The sequence below is a fragment of the Lampetra fluviatilis genome, chromosome 10, assembly GCF_964198595.1.
Source record: "Lampetra fluviatilis chromosome 10, kcLamFluv1.1, whole genome shotgun sequence".
In the NCBI taxonomy this organism is placed as follows: Eukaryota; Metazoa; Chordata; class Hyperoartia; order Petromyzontiformes; family Petromyzontidae; genus Lampetra; species Lampetra fluviatilis.
In genome coordinates, this window is record NC_136284.1 from 3,202,519 (window position 1) to 3,223,968 (window position 21,450).

Consider the following 21,450-nt stretch of genomic DNA (forward strand, 5'->3'; position numbering starts at 1 on the left):
CAGTCTGTTAAAAGCTATAGGGGGGATTGCTGTTATATATGCTTGTGATTATAATTATAGGTATGGCTGTGTCCCTCTGTGTAGGGATGTGTAAGTGTGTGTGTATATGTGTGACCGAATGTTACACAGCAGCCTGCACTTTTTAGCCAAATAAAAACACGGAAAAAAGACCAAAAACTAAAGTCCCAGGGGGGACAGGCTCCTATGCGGTCTTCAAACCCCACGTGGCGAAGCCAGGAGATGGTACCTGCCCACCTTGGGATTACTCCAGAAACAGAAGAAAACCACTGCGATTTGCCACATGGAATGTTCGAATGCTCACTGCGGCGGAGAGGCTACCATTCCTCTTTCGGGGAGGTCGACCGTTTCAGCCCCTCTGTGGAATACGGGGGGTGGGGGGTGGACTGGTTCTGGATCCAATCACTACAAGGGGTGGACAGTCCTCCATTCGGGGCAGGAAACTACCAAACAACATGAAGTGGTTCTTCTGAACAAGAGAATGATAAAGGGAGCATGGCACTGAGGTATGGGAAGCCGTGAGTCTTAGGCTGTGGTGGGCTTACCTCCCATCTACGGGAGGCGAGGAATGGTCGTGGTGACTAACGCCCCCACTGAAGGTGAACACCAGTGGAGGAATGGAGGCAAGGCTGATGAGTCAGATGCCTTATATGACCTATCCTAGGTGCTGACTAAAGTGACCCCTTGGGATAGAGTAATCTTGTTGAGTGACGATGATGCCCGAGTAGGTCATGGCGCAAGCACCTGGGCCAGATTGGAAGGCATGTGCCAGATTAACTCACTCACAACAGTAGGAGGCTGCTAGACGTGTATGCAGCCCATGGGCTTGTAGTCATCAACACGCTGTCCTGCTATCGGCACATACACACAACACAATTGAGGTAAGCCGGGTCCAAACAGAAACATCTGCTGAACTATATAGTGATGGAATAGCGAATGCAGACCCATGTCTTAAGTATCAGGACCTAATGTGTAGACCTCATCTGCCCAATAGGTGAGGTTCATGACTTGTGGCTCATGCAATTGCAATGGCTGCATTGGGTACAAAATGCGGCCCTCCTCAGATACCTTGGCTGACAGATGAGGTGTTCCAGCTAGCTGAGTCCCGAGTTATATTCCTGCTCACGGCCAACATCAGTGACAATTATCTGAATTGGCCTTGGGTCTCCCCTAGGTCGACTCAGCCTTAATAAGCACCTGGTGCGGTATGTAAACATCACCACTCGGGAGACAAAGGCGGCCGGGCGTGGTACTGGCCACCCACCACCTCGTGTGACCACGTCGGCCTTTCATAGGTGCTCGCTAACGGAACTGACCCCAATAGTCCGTTAATGCTATACGGGTGTTTTTTTTTTGTGTAGCTGTGTATGCATAATGTGTGTGTGTGCACACACCGTGGGGCATGCCTTGATCCACTCGGCTCCGTGACTCGCCTGCAAAGCGCAAGCAGCTCGGTCAATATTGACACGGTACCCTAGCATCCTGCCTTTGTAAGCGTGTGTATCACGTATATGTGACTGTGTCAGATTGCGTCAGTGTGTGTGTGTCCGTATTGTATTTTTGTCTTGTCTGTTTGCGTTACTTTGTCTCAGTGTATGTGTGCGTATTCGTGGTGAATACTTGGATAGGTCTTGGGCCTCCCATAGGTCGACTCAGCCGTATTTGAGTACTGTACCTGGTGAGGTGTGTAAACATTCGCACTGGGGATACAAAGGCGGTCGGACGTGGTGTTGGCCAGCCACCCCGTTGTGTGCAATGCCGGCCTTCATGGGTGATCGCAAACATAATTTTCCCAAATTGTTAAAAGCTATATGGGGGATCGTTGTATTTGTTTTGTGTGTGGGGCCGTCGATAAATGACGTCACGCACCTATGGGGGGGGGGGGGTCAGACATTTGTGATGTGTGACGAGGGGGGGTAAATGTGACGTCACATCAAAATGCGCAACTTTAAATAAATATAGACAACACGTTCTACTTAATTGAATAGACTTTTAAATAAATGTTTTCTCTTACATCAGAGCCACATTAAATACGCACTACAATGACAATAGTTTAAATCGATTTGAAGCATGTTTTATTTGAGGGGGGGGGGGGCAGAGCTTTGTGACGTCATATTTGAGGGGGGGTCTGACTTTTTGTGACGCAGTATGACGAAGGGGGGGGGGGCAAAAATCGTCCAAAATCGCGTGACGTCATTTATGGACGGCCCCTGTGTATGTGTTAGCGTGCGTCACTGTGCTACAAACCAGGCCACCTGAGTTCGAATCCCCGCCACACAAAGGCCTCGGTGACAAGTGATCACCATCCTTTAGGTCGATTCAGCCTGAAATTAACACCCGGAGCGGTGTGTAAACATCAGCAATGGGGAGACAAAGTTCCACCTCCGATTAGCACGGTTGGCTACGTACGGTGCTAAAGAAGTTCAACATACATACAAACATGACCTGGGTGTAAAGCTGCCCACACGAATGGAGCCTCACTTCATGTGCCGTGCCGGCCTTCATAGGCGCTCGCTAAAAGCACTTTCCTCCCACAGTCTGTGAGGTTGCACACCTGGGATGGTTGTCTCTGTGCGAGATGCTTGGTGCTCAGAGAGGCACGGGAGAAGAGGGTCGGCAGAGTGCAGAGCGATTATGCGCAGCGATCCATCACTTTGTCTCCCGCTTCAATATTCGTGTTATTCATCACCCAGATGTACTTTACCAATACAACAATCGGAATTCAACTCGAGTATTATAGTAGTAGCCACAATGTTTATCTATTGGGCTGAGAGGTGGCCAGAGGGGTGCCATTATCGCAACGGATTGTTGAATCAATTTGTACGGAGCTTTGAGTGCTATCACTTCGGATGCGTGGTGGATATTTTCTGACTACGGTTTCCTCCAAACGGTCATTCCTAAAATCGTCCAAACATCCCAATGTAATCGGTCCCTCTTAAAAGCGTGTACTGAGACTGTGACGTTTTTCTGGATGAAAAGCATTGTTTTTGCAAGTCCAAGATAATACAATGGCTTGCTTTAATCCATATGCTTTAATTACAATGGGTTATAGTTGCTTTGTTCGTAATTGCTGTTAGTGGTGGAAATTATACGTTTCTATCATTATCCCACATTATAACTGCATGGATTCCTTAAGGTCACAAACTATGGCAACGATTCAGGGCTTAATTCCTCACTGAACCTTTCGGGGTCGATGCTGGCTAGGAGTAGGCAACACGTGACGAGTAAACCTAGCCATAGTGGGAGGCATACTCGATGCGGTGTGTGGGGTAAATACTGCATTCTGCGAGTCCCCGACCCGGGCTGATCTGGCTGAAACTAAAAACCCTGCAACAACAAAAAACATCTCTCGACAAGTGGGTTATTGGACACAAACGCGGGCGGTGAAATTGCATGGGAAGTCGCCGCAGGGGTTGTGTGTTTATGTGTTTATGTGTGTGCGCCCGCATTAATTCCCGTTGATTAATTCCCGTGCCACTGCGCGTGGCAGTCGTGGAGATGCTGAGGTTTGTTCTCACGAGCTCAGGCGGACCAATCGCTCCGTGTGTTTTCGCGGTGCGATTATCCCGATTTGAGACGGAGCGCAATGCATGAGCGCCGCCTCGTGTGAGAGCTCATTTTTCACGAAGCGGGCAGGCGACTCGGGACCGTCAACACATTTACAGCACCCCCTCTCCCTTGTATTAATAACACCGCTGGATGAAGGCCTCCTCATGGCGAGTAGGCAATGGAGGTTGTTTCACCACGCTGGAAAAAAAACACTGGGGACAAAGGGTGGAAAAGCGCGGACGTGTGGAATAAAAAAAAAAGCCCATTCAACCCCCAAACATTGCACCTCTTGGCTTTGACATTCCTCCTTGAAGACGCATGTTTAATCATCAACTGCGCATCAGAACATCAGCAGATCGATGCGCACATTTTCATAATGGGAGATTCAAGACAAGCCACAGTAGTGCGAATATGGACGTGCAACTCAAACTGTGGACCGTAGAGTAAACCCACTGTAGCCTGCTCTCCTTCAACGAAGGAACAGAGCAAAACTAACGAACTCTCTCCTGAAGCCCTCTCGTCGTGGCTAGCAGACCTCGACATTGGCATTTTGCTCGTGAACATATTGCTGCCATCATACGCAAGAATAGAATAGCAAGCTGGCCAGTGCGGGTTGGTGCAGGGGAGGCCCAGGACCGATTCAGATATCACTCGCCAATGATGCCGTGGAATAAAACTTGGGGTGGCGGATGTATTATATACGGTACCGATGTATTTTTACGGCTTTTTGGCGACCCATATCATTTAAAATGGTCAACGTTGAGAAATGAGAACCGATAAAGTTATGCAACCTCAGGTGGTACCGACAAGAGAACGATCTGGCCTTGGCTCATGGACTATATCTAGTGCCGGTAGCGTGCGAGGACATAGAGTTACAGGTACTGTGCGTACAAGCAAGTGCAATGTTTGAATCATAATCAGCGTCTTCCAAAGCCGTGAGTGCCGACTTCACCGCTGATGGCAGCAGTGCCCAACAGCGTCCACGTCAGGCGCGGCTGTCGCGAGAAATGAATGGCTGGCGGTTGTAATGATTTGATGCATTGGACTTGCAAGCCAGGGGTCACCGGGTCGACCTCCCGAGGAGGCAGTTGAGGCTATAGGCAAGTCTTATGATTTGAAGCTTTCGTGACTGCAGGAATCCATACTCTTTGGTTCTTTCGGTAAAGTCACGTAGGTATAAAATAAAATAAATCACGATGTTTCGATCGCAACACAAGCGGTCGTGTTGCGATCGAAACGTCGTGATTTATTTTATTTTATACCTACGTGACTTTACCGAAAGAACCAAAGCGCATGTCTTATCATGTATTTATGTGCCCTGAAGAATGGCCACTGATTGAACCGCCGCCCATTGCAGTATATATGTTTCCATTTTAAGGCCACAGTGAAATCGCTTAAATACAATACAGTACTCTCGTTGTATGAAACGCAACACATTCACCAAGACGACCTTAAAATGAAAAAAGTATTATTCGACGTGTCGGTCAATGCCCCTTCTTCATAGCAGGTGTAGTTACACAAACACAATCAACACATTCATCAATAATACTGCCTTAAAATATAAACATATTTACTCGGCAACGGTTCGTGAAATAGTTTATCTACAGGCTGACCAAAGAGACAAGTTAATGACGGTTGGAGACAGAACTGTACACCGAGGGGCCTCAGGAGAACTACCTTTAAAATGTGTTCTGATTACAAAGGTATTGCTATTAAATTAACGAATTTATATTTCAAGTAAAATGATCAAATATGCTGACAATGCAATGTGGGAAGTTTCGCTCTTGTGAGGACAGACAAGGTGCAACCCTCCCCCTGGAAGTACATTGCTCGGCTGAATCACCATTTCAATAATAGGACATTACCTGCCATGCAAGTATGATGCAGAGACGTATAAGAAATAATATTTATAATATCAACCGCATCAGAAAATCAATAGGCCGATGCGCACATCTCCTTCATGAATTGAAAATGAAACGCAAGCCACAGTGGTGCACGACTGTGGGCCATGCAACCCACGCTATGGACCACACAGTAAACCCACTGTCGTCTGCCCTCCTTCAACGGATGAGGAGGAGAAAAACGACACGATTGATCGCTCTCTCTCTCCCCTGAAGCCCTCTCGTCGTGGCTAGCACATCTCCACATTAGCATCTTGCCCCTGAGCATGTTGCTGCTGCTGTTGCTGCTACCACCAAGAGCCTAATGGCTCACAGGGCTTTATTACCAAATAAATGAAACTGAAACTGAATGACGCACGCGGGGCTCGAATCGTGAAGATTTCTCGCCGCGCCCCCACGTGGTCGGCTAACAAGCGACGGGAGCGGCCACGTGGGGGCGCTCCACGTGTCCCGCCTGGGAGGGCCGCGCGCCGCTGCGCGTGACCTCGAGAATCGAAACAAAAACAGAAAGCTAAAAATAAATTACCAAGAAATACAAACAAATAAATATATAATAAATTCGGCGACCGACGCGCGGACACACAAGTGGCTCGAACAGGCCCCGGTGCGGTGATTGTGACGTCACACACACGCATGATGCGTGTGACGTCACAACGCTCTATTTGCTTTGCGCCGTGTTTTTCGAATGTCTGCGTGACGTCTCCCCACGCACTGGGTTTGTTTACGTTTGGCCAACGTCACCACGCACATTCGCTTTGTCACCTGTACGTCTTAGAGTGCCGTCTCCACCCACGAGGCCTTTGTGCGTTTTTTTTACAAAGGCGGCCTGGCGTGGTTCCTGGCCACCCACCCTCTCGTGCGCCGTGCCGGCCTTCATAGGTGCTCGCTAACAGCACTTGCCCCAACAGTCTGTTAACAGGCTACACGGGGCATCTTTGTCTTTGTGTGTTTTTACGCCTGTGCGACGTCATCACGCACGAGGGGTTTCGTTTGGCACGTCCGCGTGACGTCACCACGCACCCCCCCTGGGGGGGCAGCACCGCGCTGCGTCGGTGGGCGGGGCCGTGGCGCGGCGGTCACGTGACGCGGCGCTGGGCCCGGCATGGAGGAGGAGGAGGGCAGCAGCAGTAGCAGCAGCAGCGTCCGCGAAGCAGCTTCAGCAAACCGCAACAACAACAGCAGCAGCAGCAACAGCAACAACAGCAGCAGCAGCCCGGGCAGGGCCCTGACGGCCCGCGACATGCGCGCCCCGCCGCGGCTTCCCACCGCCTAGCGAGCGACCATGGGAGAGGTGAGCGCCTCCCCCACCTCCACTACCACCGCCGCCACCGCTGCTGCTGCTGTGCTTTGTGGGTGTGCTTGCTGCCCTTGGCCGTGGGGGTTGACTTGCTGGGTTGGGTGTTGGGGGGGCAGTGGCGAGGGTATATATCTGGCGTGTAACATTTTAGGATTTGGTCCTGTCGGGTACGCGGGAGGCCCTGCACTGAGCTCTCTGGCAGGGGGGTGGTGGTGTTGAGGGGTTGACAGCGGCGTGTGTTGATGGCAGGGTGCAGGGCAGCAGCGTGTTTTGTAGGGTACTGGGGCTCCGTATTGAGGGCAGGTAAGGGCACAGGGCAGCGAGGCCATCGCAATAGGAACAGGTTATTGAGGGCAAGGCAGTGGTGGGTGGCAGTCATAGATCGAGGTACTGTGGATGTGGTGCGTGGCTGCGTGCGGAAGTGTTGGGCTGCCGATGGGGGACCTACTCTGTCACCTGGCGTCCTCTCCCCTGTCTATTTGAACCCCCCAGGTCACCGGCCTTCCCCGTGTCTCTGTTCCCTGGTCTCCAGGATGCTTGTCCCACGTCTCTCTGTCTGTGCGTGTGCCCTGGTGTCTTTGTCGTTGCTCAAGTTCCTCGGACTTCCACTCGTCTCTACGTATCCGCGTCCCATCGCCCGGTCTCCCGAGTCTCACTGAAAACGCCGGAACCTTCTGTACCTCCGTCACCCTCTCACCCTTTCCCCCTGTCTCCCTACGCCTCATCGTCTCCCTGTATATCTCTCCCCCCCCGTCTCCCTCGTCCGTGTGTCCCCTTGTTACCCCGTCCGCCCGTCTCCCTGTTCCACAGTCACTGGGTCTCGCCTTGTGCTCTGTTCAAATGGTCGGGCATGCTTCACTTTGCAGTCTTGGCCTGTGTAATCGTGTACGTACGGCCCTGCACCTGTTTGTGTGTACTCTATACGAACATCACTTGTCCCTAACATCCTATGAGGCTTGTCTTTGTAGAGTAATACATACACATTGCATCGATGTATGCGATGAGCACGTGGTCGGGACGCATGCATCTATGAATGTATGGACGCGCACCTGTTCCACCTATTAATGACATCGTTTTCGTTGTGACATGCATCTGTAGAGTATTTGGTATTCAGCGCCATGCACAGTGGTAGTAACATGTTTTGTTGTACTGTACTCCACCCCCACGTCTATGCTCCCTGTCTCAACCAGTCGTGCTGTGACGTGCGGAGGAAGGCCTTAATTCATCAGTGGATTGGCACAATTTTGTAGAACAATATAGTATTATGTTGTGTAATACGATGCCAAAATTGTAGATATGTACAAAAAATCCCGTGTTTTGTGGCGTGCTATTTGCGCATAATATGGAACACGTGTGAGAGTGTGACCCTTCTCATTCAGATTACTGAGCACTACAGCGTTTGACATCCGGATTATTTGATATGCACCTACTTACGCCAATCGTATTAGCATTATCTTGTTATGTAAGGTGATTTCGTGAAAATAACACCGGCTTTACAGCACTGCTGTGTGGCTGTATTTGCACAAAAAATTAGAAAGTAACATTTTTTTTTACACACACACAGAGGATCACCTCAAGCAGCCTGACCCGTTAGACAAACGATACGCATCACGCTCGAATGATACGTTTAAACATGAGCAAAGGGAGAGTCGGAGAGGCTTTTAGCAAGAACAAAAACATTGCAGTGAAAGGACGTCCTGGCGGCACACCGTGTTGTATTATGGCACGGTGATCACGACCCACCAAGTTTGGGACCTGTACATTTTTTTTATCAGCCTTAGTGTGGGGGGGTGAAATTTCGTAGCAACGAGCACTGCCACATTGTAAATCCACTGCTGCATGAAGCTCCCACCCCCCCACCCCCCCCGTGTTGTTATCGGTCGTGGGGGTTGCTTGACCATACATCACCGCGCTGATGGTCAGTGGCCAGGGATCGGTGGAGGGGGTGGGAGAGCGGGGGGCGGTGGGGGGAAGGCCCCCCCAGGACTTTTTGGGTTATCATTCGCCACACGTGTTGAGCATTTAACTCAATTGGTAATGTTCACAGGGCAGTGCGCTATGCACTGCGCCACCACTCAACCCACACATGTTCAGTGTCTCCTAAAATAACTTTGAACTTCCTCTCACAGTACCTACTGCGTTTGTGTGTACCGTAAAGACTCTTAATGCAGTGTTTGAGTGCGCTGTTAGCGATTAGTGTGATTACCGATGTCAAGAGTGGACGTGAATGCATGGCGACGTGATGTCGTGTGCATTGGCGTGATTGTGGTGTGATGTGGAGGTGCATTTTAAGTGTGATTGAACTGTTGTCAAACATTGTTTTTTTTATTCCTGTCATGGGAATGTTTATTTTGCATGAACAAGCACTTTACCTAAATCAGCTGGAAGCCAGCGAGCTGTTGCGAATGCTCCAGAGCTTTTCAGAATATTTTAATTTGGCTCACATAAACGAACATAGGAACGCTATGTAGCGTAAGTAACGTACAAAATGTGGGTTCCACCTCATACCGTATTACAGAACTGCCCATAAACCATATTTATGGTATTGCTTTTTTCTTTCAGGAATACAAATTTACGTTGACTTTAAGAATATCTGTGAGCTGGAATATTTACGATTCTCTAATGCTGAAAAAAACCCTTACAAATTGCCGAGCTTTGAAGGCCTTCATCCAGCAGTGGTTTGACCATGTCTGATATTGTTGATGATTGATATTATTTATCATTCTGTTCATACTAAATGTGACAGTAACCTTAATTCTATTTCCTTAACCAAAACGAAAATGGCCCGATTGGCAACAGCGATGCATGCTAAGTGAAGAAGGCTGGAGTCGCATTGACCCAATATCAATGATCCAGCAGAGCCACAGTCGGTGTTTGTGTGGTAGAGGAGGGGACAAGAAGGAATAGGAGGCCGATGTGCTACAGTCTGAGTATTTAACATGATTTAATTAGCAGTAATAATTTGTTCGTCATATGCAGCCCAGCATTAATTCACCACTAGACGATGAGGGCCTCCCCAGACCGATTGGTTATCTTGGGAGTTTGATCGTTCTTCACCGCGCTCGTTGGTGAGGACAGCGCACATATTACTCTCCACTGATGAATCAAACTCTGGGTTCATAGCAAGGTGCACGGACATTTCCGCGGCAGCTGCTCTCATCATTCACACAACACATTACAATTTGTTCCATTCCTCGATTAATATCTATAAACATCCATCGTGTCTAAAAATGACTTGAAAGTACATCAATGTAATCTTTAAAAAATGGAAAACAATGCTCGTGGATGCTCTGTGGGTGTGGGCATAATGTGCATTGCGAAACGTTGGGAGATGCGGTGTGGCTGCGGCGGGGATGTCTGTGGCGTGGATGTATTGCGGGAAAGCCGAGTAGATGTGTTTTGGCTGTGGACGCGGTGTGGGACACGCCACGAATGTCTGCGGCGAGGACGCGGCGTGGAAGCCTTATCGCGCTCTATGCTTAGCGCCGCTTGACACTGCGTGCCCCCGAGGCTCTTGTTGACTCCTCGTGGGTGCCTGCTCACGCTCGTGTTTTTCATTTTATCTGCCAGCTCAGTGTCTCCTCAGCGGCATGGGGAAGCCTCACGCTGGCGCTTTTTGTCGCCACGTTCGGACCATCTGCTGGATTTTACTTCATCCTCTACATGGTGTTCTTTTTGGCAGGGTAAGTGGTTGGATGTATTCCTTCTTTTAATTGTATGAATGTTTTGCAATGGCTTCCCAATTTCATCCCAGTTGTGCTCTCATGAGATAAATATCAATGCAGAGTTATCTCAGTTTAGCAAAACCTTTCATGTTCGAGAATGGCCCAATGGAAGCAAATACCACAGAGCTGCCTCTGAGAACCCTTCAAGTGAACTTTGGTCCACGCAGTAGATGGCAGCACTGCTTGGATGTATTCTTGATGCCTCAGGTTGTGTGCATTATCATCTCATTTTGGCAGTGAATGTAATCAATTTGTGTTCTTTCTCAAGTGACAATGCAAACTACCAGTAAGCATCTTATACATGCAGATCAGTGTTTCTCGACACTCTTGCTGGCAACCCATCAATGTACTGCTTTCCGTAATTACCAATCTTCAAGTGCATGCGGTGTGCAGTTGACTAATTTGCATATGAACAGATAAGATTGGCAATCACAAAAGGTGGACTGGGGATACAAGGACTGGAGTGGGATGGGAAACTGGTCTAGGCAAATATAAATTAGCTTTTTTCAGCCTGCAGCATTGTGGCCATGCTTGCATCGAAAAGGATAATGTACGTTGAGTGCCGGCACTTTGTAAAGATCTAATACATCCAATTTCAATGGGAGCACCGGGTGACTGCCCTAATGTAATTTTCCACTGACATGTGACACACGTGAAGTTATTAAACAATGTTGTATTACAGTTTGGCACACAACTTTGTGGTTATTGCTCACGGCTGAGTGATGCTGTCAATAGTTATTTTTCTTTGCTGTTTGATTGTGTCCCAACTCCCAAGCAAAGGTGCGTCATTATGTAAATGACTACGCCCCGCATGGCTTAGCACCGCCTGTTCCGACTGGACCGAGTGTTTATCCTCCTTGTCATTGGTAGCCACAGTAACTATGCTATTATCGAGCGTGGATAAGACGGAGTATGGTATATTTAATTCGTGCATCGTTAATAAGTGTTGCATGGACATTCATAGCCTTTTTGTCAATCCCCTGGTGGATGAGGGCATCTTCACACCATGCTGGTTGTGGGGGGGGGGGAGGGTTATGATCATACTTCACCATGATGGTCAGTGCAGGTTAGTGAAGGCAGTGAGCGTAAACGTGGAAGCATAGAAGTGCGGTACAATAAGGGCTTTTGCTGCACTGCCCTGTGCTGACAAGGTAGCCCCGAAGCATCCTTCAGCACGCCGGCTCACATAGTCGGTGGGGGGGTAGGGGGCATGGGGCAGTGTCACGAGGGGCAGCTGTTCACCTTATGCACATCGAGTGAGCTTCTACAAGTGACGGGATAACACTCGCGCCACGTCAAGGAGGCACAGCTGGCGGCAGTGCGTGGAGACGGGCGGCGGCGTGGCATTCGGTGCTTGGTCTCGCTCAGCTCAGCCCCGCGTGTGCACTCTCACATGCGCATGGGGACGACTCAGCGGGACACCTGAGGCCTTCCCTGAAAACACAACAACCAAAAGATCCCACTTTATTTAAGTTTTATACTGGTAGGAACGAAGTGGACCAGACCACCAATAGATTATATCGTCCGACCGTTTGTCCGTCCGTCCGTCCGTCCGCGTCCGTTTGTCCGTCCGTCCGTCCGCGTCCGTTTGTCCGTCCGTCCGTCCGCGTCCGTTTGTCCGTCCGTCCGTCCGACAAGATGGCCGCCCGCTCCCCCTGCGCGTGTGTGTGTGTGCGTGTGTGTTTGCGTGCGTGCGTGTGTGTGCGTGTGTATGCGCGTGTGTGTGCGTGTCTGTGTGTGCGTGTGTGCGTGCGTGTGTGTATATGTGTGACTGTGTGCGTGTGTGTGCGTGCGTGTGTGCGTGTCCGGCCCACTCGAGCGGCGTGATGAATGGGCGCTATTGGGCTTCGGATCGTTATTCACGGCGAACTGGAAGCGTAGCAACACAACTTCATTACGTGTGCGTGTGCGTGCGTGCATGTATGTGTGTGTGCGTGCGGTGTGTGTGCGTGTGTGTGTGCGTGTGTACGTTTATGCGCGTGTGTGCGCGTGTGCGTGTGTGTGCGGTCGATATCCCTGTACCGGTATTAGTATTATTCCTACCAGCCCACCCCGCAGGGTCCTGTTTCTTTTTAACAAAATAGAAAACCGCTTCTGAAAACCCAACAATGCAGCGCTTACCACGTAAATAATTTTGACGTAATTTTTAAGAAGTTGCAATTCATCTACTGTTTGTGAAAGTGTCATGTGACCGTGGTTACTGTTTACATGTTGCTATTAATGTGCAGTGTGTTTGGCTAGTGTGTGTGTGTGTTGTTTAGTGGAGTCGTGGCACGGTGTTTAGTACACCGCGCGATGAAACCCAGCGAGCCAAGTTCGATTCCTTGGCCACGGCTAACGTCGGTGGCAAATATCTAAACCAGTCCTAGGCCTCCCCTAGGCCGACTTAGACTTAAAGAGTGCCTGGTGCGGTATGTAAATATTAGCACTACGGGGGGCGGTGGGTGGGTGAGACAAAATCAGCTGGCTTGGTGCCGGTCACACCACCACTCATCTTGTGCGCCGTACAACCTTAATAGTTCTGCGAACAGCTTCAAGGGTACGGCTCATTTATCTTTGTTGTTTTTCCCACTGCTGCGGATGTGGTGGGAGCTTTCAGCTGAGAAGGCAGAGAGAGAAGTTGGTCACCACCTCTTGTCCGTGCGTGCAGCCGCTGGCCGACTTATTTATGGCGCGGGGCCTCTGTTGTGCAGCGGTAGTGCTTGTATTACGGGGACAGCAGCACACGCCCGGGACCACACATCACTTGTGAGCCGCGCCGACTGCTTGATAATACCAGAGGCTGAACCTCACCCGAGGGGCTTTGTTATATTTTTGAAAGCCCACCTTTGGTTACAGTGGCTGTCACAAGGCGTTGTGGTTAAACCCATGGGGTGCAAGTGCAAAGGTCAAAGAGTCGAATTCTTATTTTACAGCGTTTATGGTCAGCTTTAAGTGGTCTTGCTTGGTGAGTCTGAGGAGTGCGTGTTGTCAGGTTAACAAGACATCATGAAAAGTTAATGGTGGAATCGTCTCAAATTAGTTCAATGAATATATGTATGCTGAACTTCTTTCACACTGTACCTCGCCATCCGTGCTAATTGGAGGTGTGGGAAATAAGTGTTATTGTAAATTGTTTGTCTCATTCAGCAGTTTGTCAAACGTGGCTAATATTTTTTTATATTCTGAAGGCCAATTTGCTGAAATGTGACAGTATAATGTATTTTCATTATATTTAACAAAGCTGTTATTTTATGTCAGTTCTCGGAAGCTAAGCAGGAGTAAACCTGGGTCGTGTTTATATGGGCAACAACTATGCACGCATGATAGGTGTTCTGTCGGCATTAGAACGTGGGCCTGCGTGGTTGACAGCAGAGAGCCGAGCAGCAAAATCCAGTGTTGTACTGTACTTCTATTCTCCTTCATATGTGCTACCACCTGGCCACCTATCCACACTGATCAGCTTGGTGAAGTATGGTCAAACACCCCCTTCCCCACGACCCGCACGGCATGGGGAGGCCCTCACCCAGCAGGGGATTGACAAAATTCTGTCCGTGCGCAATTGCATGCCCTCTTTTATTTGTGAGTTCACACCAAAGGAGCGCCTTGACAATTTGCAATCGTTTCAGGGCTGGCGGAGTCAGCGTTTGAATTGGGAGTCACATGGGCCACTAAGGGCCAGAGGAGGGAGGAATTTCAATGCAGTCAGCGTTAAGCAGTTTTTTTTATATTGCTGCTCCTTGTAGTTGGCGTTGAAAGCACTGTTTACACATGCAGTGTTGTTCTGTCGAAGCACCTTCATGCACTGTGTTCATATATGCTGCTGGCTGCCCGCACGCCATACCAGACACCGTACAAGTTTGGAATACAAATAGAGATTTGTCGTTTTTTTTATTGTTGTTGTGGAGTGATCTGTTTTTGTCTTCCTGCTCATAGTTGACTTAGTAACTTGCACAGTTATTTTACAGCATCTTTAAAGGTGCTGTTTTTATAAAAAAAAAATTGTAAGCATGAAAGTCCATTTATTATAAGCATTATGGCTTTAAAATAAATACCCTGGACACCCTTGCAAATGACATGCTCCAATGTCAAGGGATTATCCAGAGAAACTATATTAATAAATAAAGTAAACATTTTTTCCCCCAGCTGGGTCTATCCAGGTCAGCATCCCTTAAAATCTCCACTCGGCATACCACATCCAGTCTACCTCTCATTATGGCTGGGGCAACTGCTTGTCACGTGCCTACTTTATTCTGCCAACGAGCCGGGAAATATTCAGACAAGAATCCCCGATTGCCATTAGGACGCTGTTGCTTTGTTGTCCAGAAAACATTTAAACGAAATAACAGCGTCACGTGACAAACTTGTCATCACCCCAACAGGAGTCTCGGCGTCATTTTTATCTACGGGAAGCTGAATTCGGAGAAATTACTTGAAAGCTACGAGCAGACGGTCCTGCCCTCCGTATTGCCAGCCATCAAGGCGGTGAGTGAAGGAATTTTGCCGTGCTATGCCTATGCGTCATGCTTGCGATGTCATCGATAGAATTTTTCACCATCTAATACGATGCCACATTAATGTTCATGATGTGCAGGTTTATCGCGATGTCGGATTCCCGCCGCTCGGCGCTTGTATTGCGCAACATCATTGCAGCGTGTATAGCTGTGCTTTGTTGTACTTCCAATATGAATAAAGATCACTTAAGATGTCTTTAACTGCAGGTCACTTCACAGAAGCCTGCTATAAGTCTTTGATTCGTTGCACTTTACAATCTATAATGTTTATAATGCACTTGTTGCGAGTTATGCAATAATGAATTAATTATATGGTGCACGAAAATTGAGGTCATATAACCGCCATGCTATCAATTTCTGTAGAAAACATTATGCAAAGCACCAAATTAAGAGCTAATACCTTTTTATTTAGAACTTAAATTATTGTGCTTTTGCTATTGAATGAATGTTTGAGCAACGTTAAGCGCTATTTAGCGATATTTAGCCAAAATAACCTGCAGTAAGAATACCGTGGACCTTGTGTTATCGTCCGCTGCGCCATCGTATCACCGTATCGCGGCAAGCTTTGCGGTTGTTGGCCTTGCGTGCGTTTGTGCCTGGCGGTGGTTGACGCGGGGTGTGTGTCTCCGTGGCCGCGTAGGTGGCGGCCGAGATAAGGCAAGAGAATAAACCCGGCAAGGGCGACCGCCGACTCACGGGCGCCAGCATCATCGACGAGCCCCTGCAGCAGGTGCGTCTCCTCCCCCCGCCCCGCCCGTGTCTCCGTCAGCAAGCGAGATGCATGCGCCTTGGCGATTTGCTTCATCGTCGGCCGAGATCAGTCCGCGCACGGCTGGTTGAGTGCTTACTAGGCATGTAGAGATTCCAGCCGCTTTAGATTTGTTTGAATTGACACGATTGTGATCGATTTGTTTTGTGATTTTGCCTCGTCTAGCGGCGCCTCCAGCGTGTGAAGCAATTACATTCAACACGTGCGAATGAAATCTAATCGGTTCTCAAGCGCTTTACTCGATAGGTGCATTGCCAGAAGAATAATAATTTTTACTCAAAGACGATGATGCATCTTTGCATGCCTTGTGCTTACTTGGTTCAATCTAAATGTGTATATCACTGTATCGGTGATTAATGAACTTAACAGTAAAATGCTTCATTCATCCACTGACTAATCATGCATGGTCACATTCATATACTTGATTAATATATATTGTGTCTCTTGGTATAGCCATCTGTGTATAAACTGGGAGCAGGACAGTACTGCCGTACGACCGTATAAATTCTTACATTATTTATTATAAGTGGGTGTATAGGTACTGCGGCAGCTGGTTTAATATTTAATACATTTTTTTTTTCTCGTAAATATCTATCACCCGTTTATAACCCATACAAGTGAAAACTTGTTTCTGGATATTGTGCATTAATGACTCCTTTGTTGTGAATTACACATTATGAAGACTATGATGATGATGACAACGCAGTCTCTGATCACTCGGCTATGCATCTCAAGCACGTGCCACTTAAAGAAAACACAAAGCTTTGTATTTGACATGATAATCTGTTAATGTATAATTGTAAATGTTTTATAGGTGGTAATTGAGAATACTGTGTAGGCTATAAAGATAAAAAAATAACGATTACAAAGTTATTGTGCGAGTGTCACCCGACTGCTTGCCTGTTCCTGCTGTGGCTTGCTCGCGATGTGCGCGTGTGCGTACATGTGTGTGTGCATGTGTGCGCTCGCTTGCGTGTGTTGAAATGTGGAATGCCTTTTCACGGCATACACAATAATAGCGCAGGCAAGTGGGAAATCCAGCTCGATGGGGGCACGTGATGGCCGCAAGGGCTTTGTGTGGGTCGAGAGAGGCGGAGGTGCGGTCGTGTCGCCTTGCTAGACAATGGAATGCACCTGTGCTGTCTCCAATGTGGAAAAAATGCACAATTTGTGCTTGTGACATTTTCATTGTGACTCTCGTCCCGCGTACTGCATTATTAACGGCGGGAGATTTGCACAAACAATCCATTGGGCAATGCGGGCAGATATTTTGACCTTTGCCAATATAATTACTTCGTCTTAACTTACTGTGCGAACCGTGGGAGACTAGCGTTAAAACTTATTTTTAATTCGCTAGTTAGGCAAGGGACTATTTTTTTTGCACAGACACCAAGAACATTTGAAGTCACACGGTAGTCTCCAGCCACTGACTGAATATTCTAGGACACACCACTGACACCACACACTGTTTTGTATTAACATGTTGGTACATTAAATGTAGCAATGCAAACATATTGTCGATTGTCTTGGTCCATCTGAAATTGTAAAAGGTTTTTTTGATGCTCCGCTCACGTCTGTGGCTTTTCCTTGATTCTGGCACAAAGCGAGCGACGTTATCCGAGGAAGTCCTTTTCATTTTATTTCCAATGGCCAAATGCATTTACTGCCGAAATATATCACACAGTGCAATTATGTACTCGTTAAACTATAGTGTATGCCTAACAACCCTTGATTAAATGTTCTAATTTCACTGGTGCTACTGTGGAGAGACATTGTCTGAATATCGTAAACTAAGGCTGCCAAATTCATATCAAGCGATGAAAAGAAGCCCCATTGTTGGAAACGTAGTTTAATATATATATTTGCTGTCCCTTTTGGGAAATCAGTCTTTAGTTATTTGACAGGGGTTATCTGCATTCTTTAATTTGAAGACAGATGTAATTATTTGAGCGTCGCACGCAGTGCGTAGCCCAACGCTGCTGCCACGCTGCGAGGTGAGCGACGTGACCAATAATGGGCAAGCGTCGCGAGCGCGTCGCGGATTTGCCGGAGTGGCCACCAACCGCTCCGTTTCATCTCACCTTTCACACCCGCCTGCGCCTTTTGTAAAATATTCCGGGCTTACACTGAATTTTAGATGAATACCCTAGCTTTCTCTTGATGTTCTTATTAATTACGGAGCTTGGCTCCCTTACAAATCCACAAACCCATTGTTCGGGTTTTTGTAGCTGGTAATAGCTTGGCCCTTTGCGTAGGACCTTGTAACGTGTTATTGGAAGCCAAGAGAAACCTGCACGCTGTAATACGATGCAAAATGACTAGAGGAGCGGCAGTGTTTACATTTGCATACCGTGGCTTGTTATCCCATTATTAGTGCTGCTGCCTGTGAATCGTGTGCGTAATTGTTTTTAAAATGACATTGGGAAGAAAAAACGGGTTCTTAAACGCTTTGAGGAAAATCTTACCACTCACTAAGCCAAACTAAGACCCACCCTGCCCCCTTACCAAAGGGACCAGAACGTGAAGAATTAAATAGTGTTGTGGAACAACACAGCACCACATTTCCACCATGTACAACATACTGCTGCAGACCTTTCATTTATTTACTTACTTAATTGCCTACTTATTTATTTAGGAACACCGTGGTGGAAGGGGAGTATCGCTTTACCCCGTGATGGCTTCACTTGAAGCGGGATTTTTTTCATCCTTGTGTGAGGGTAGTCTATTCTGGGCGCCAGGGTGGTGAGATGTTAATTGCCTCGCCTGGTATGCAGGAGGTCTTGGGTTTGATTCCATCTCTAACACCTATATATTAGGAGTTTGATGTTCTCCCCATGGTCGCGTGGATTTTTCTCCGGGTCCTACAGTTTTCCCCTCCACATTGAGAAACACGTTTAGAGTATTTAGCTGCTATACATTGGTTGAGCTATCATTTGTGGCCAGGTCGATTCTGAAAAAGAGATATATAGCTCAGTGGGCCTTACCTAGTAAAATATAAATAGTAAATAGTAGTAAGTGATTACTGTGCAGGTTTAGTCATATTCAAAGTACAGAGCCAATGTGGGCCTTTTTACTGTGCCGAGCCTTGCACATAAAGAAGGCCAAGCAACCACTGCGAGGGCAAGGTTTGACTACCACGTGGTTTGGCTACAACGTGGTTTGGCTACAACGTGGTTTTCATCCCTATTATAGCTGGATGAGACCTGTAAAATGTCCACATTGGTCGTTGAAGTGGCTCATGTTTATAGTATTTTGCTTCCAGTGATTGTGCAAAAGTAAGCACAAGTACCGTGTCCCTATTGTGTTCTGGCAACTGTTACTAGCGACATTTGCCCCAAAATAACACCAGTGTATCGTGACCTGAAATGAAGGAACAACACGCCAAACATGATGCAAGTTCCCGCTTAATCTGTAACTCCTCTCCCCAGCTATCCGTGCTGTTGACTTCCTACCCCTGGTGAATTCCAGACTCAAGACCTTCCTTTTTCTTTATTCCCTCTGGCTGTGCCTACTGTTCGTCTCCAGCATCTTAGGATGTGGTTGCATTTAGAATCCGCTGTATAAATCCATATCGTATTGTATTGTTCCAGAGAGCTTCTTATATAAGCCAAAGCTTGGGGGAGAAAGAGGTCTTTCGAATAAAAAAAAGTCTTCTGCGTTGCCTTGGCACACTCTTGTTTCAAGATTTTACTCGCTTGCAGTGATGATAATTGGGGCTTGGTCACAAATAGCTTGAAGGCTGAACACTGATGCAGATAACATTATAAGTCACGGCTATAACGTGATCGCAAATGCCTCATTCTGACACGAATTGGCCTTGCCTGTGTACAGTAAATTTCGTTTTGAGTGTGACTGCTGACTGAAGCATGTTAAGTCTGCGGGTCCACGCTCTAAATGGTTGAAATCTTTACGCGCACAGAGTGCATTGTGCGCGAGGCATCGTCCTCCTCGTTGTTGGCTGCCATGTGCAAATTTCCAACTTAACATGGCCACCAATTTGTGCACACACATCATCGGGCAATTCGCACGATTGCGTAAGAATGTACAAATCAGCAATGGGCCTAGTTTTTTGTCTGAAGCAACGTTTATAAGTTCTAACTGAATCGTGGTAATTTAAATCTGAAGCAAACAAATGTACAACCCGTTGTCAATCTGCTGCTGGATGGGGGCCTCCTGCAAAATAGCGTGTGTTGGCACAGCGGCGGGAAGTGCGTTGTCGCTGTGCGGGAGGGACACTGCAAGGCGCCCACGGCACACTTGGGAGGGCGTGCTCGCGATTCACACGCTAGGGGGGGAGCGGGGGAGTCGCGCTGGGGTGAACCGCACGTCACGTGTCTTACACACAGGGCATGTGTCCCATGCTGGTCGCTGCATCGCGCACACTTTCAGATGCGCTTCTGCGGCCGTCTGGAACGCTCTTCCTTCCGATTTTAGGAAGCCACCGGAGATATGCACTTTTAAGCCTATATTGAAAACGAATTTGTTTATAACTGCTTTTTGTGTTTTGTTTGTTGTCCTTCCCCCGCTCCTCCGATTAGCACGGTTGGCTACGTACGGTGCAAAAGAAATTGAACAAACACACATACATGGGGGGGGGGAGGAGTTGTAGTAGCCACTGTTAAGTGGCTTAGCGAAGTCACGTTTGCAGCGTTGCTTCACGGCCTGATTTTGGATGGGAACCAGGGCAGAGTCGTGGAAGCGTGACTCGGAGTCATGTGGTGTCAAGTTATTTGTTGTGAATTACATGGACAACTTTTGGTAATAATTCCGTGAACTATTTAGCCAGAGTTGACGAAGAAAACGTGGAAAGCTGCCGTGATTTCATACTCGAGGCTCACTTCTCGGTGCTGATTTATGCCGTCGGCGCACGCGAGCTGCGTTTAAATAATAAGATTGGCAAACGGCTGTGAATGGGGCTAATGCAAGTCATTGGTGTGTCGGCAGATTAGTGCTACCAATGAGTTACCTATAAAACACCTGCACTCAACCTTGCCCGTTACTACATGTCCTTGCTGATAATACTTTTTACGTCGTTTGTGCCGTTAGCTGCCAACCCGTGCTCCAGCTGCGCTATGGCTTAATGCTCGTTTTGAAATGACATTAAATAATTGTGCCTAAATTATTGAATGCGTGCGCCCTTGGTGTGATCTCGATTCTTTTAGCTCTGCTGTGGCACAGGAATATCCCTTCGCTTGGATCCTGTGCGCTCTCGTGGCGTTGCATCCTTTGAAAGTTGCTCAGCGATGGCATGTTTAAACGCAAGGGGCTTTAATCGAGGTGCACCGGCTAAGTAATTTTTTACGACTGCTTCAAAGCCGGCCGCGCTCAAAGTTTTACTGCCACTTGGCAGGCGTCGTTTTTTTGCTGTGCCGCGCGACAAGCGTGTGCGGTGCGTTGTGTGCGGCGTGTTTTTCGATCCAGGTTCTGCAGTACGTGCTGCGCGACTACGTGCACTGCTGGTACTACGACTTGAGCGACGATGAAGGGTTCCTGCTGGAGGTTCGGCAAATCATGCAGATGGCCCTCACCACCCTCTTTAATAGGTGGGTGCGGGTGGCCTCCGATTGCCCAGCGTTTGCACCATGCTAAATGGCTCGGGCTTGAGTCTTGCGCTATGCCGATCGCTCCACTGGCTCCCAGGACAATCTCGGATCGATTTCAAGATTGCATTCACCGCCTTCAAGGTCCTCTGTGGGCC

At 48.1% G+C, this 21,450-nt stretch overlaps 1 protein-coding gene across 1 annotated transcript in view; it reads left to right on the forward strand.

Moving 5' to 3' along the window:
- The first annotated feature begins 6,519 nt into the window (after positions 1-6,519).
- SNX13 (sorting nexin 13) overlaps positions 6,520-21,450 on the forward strand; it is a 50,626-nt gene continuing 35,695 nt past the window's right edge. The window contains exons 1-5 of the mRNA XM_078860165.1: positions 6,520-6,759; positions 10,336-10,448; positions 14,852-14,954; positions 15,624-15,713; positions 21,174-21,295. Of these exons, the coding sequence (XP_078716291.1) occupies positions 6,751-6,759; positions 10,336-10,448; positions 14,852-14,954; positions 15,624-15,713; positions 21,174-21,295 (437 nt within the window). The 5' untranslated portion in view covers positions 6,520-6,750. The remainder of the gene's footprint in view (positions 6,760-10,335; positions 10,449-14,851; positions 14,955-15,623; positions 15,714-21,173; positions 21,296-21,450) is intronic.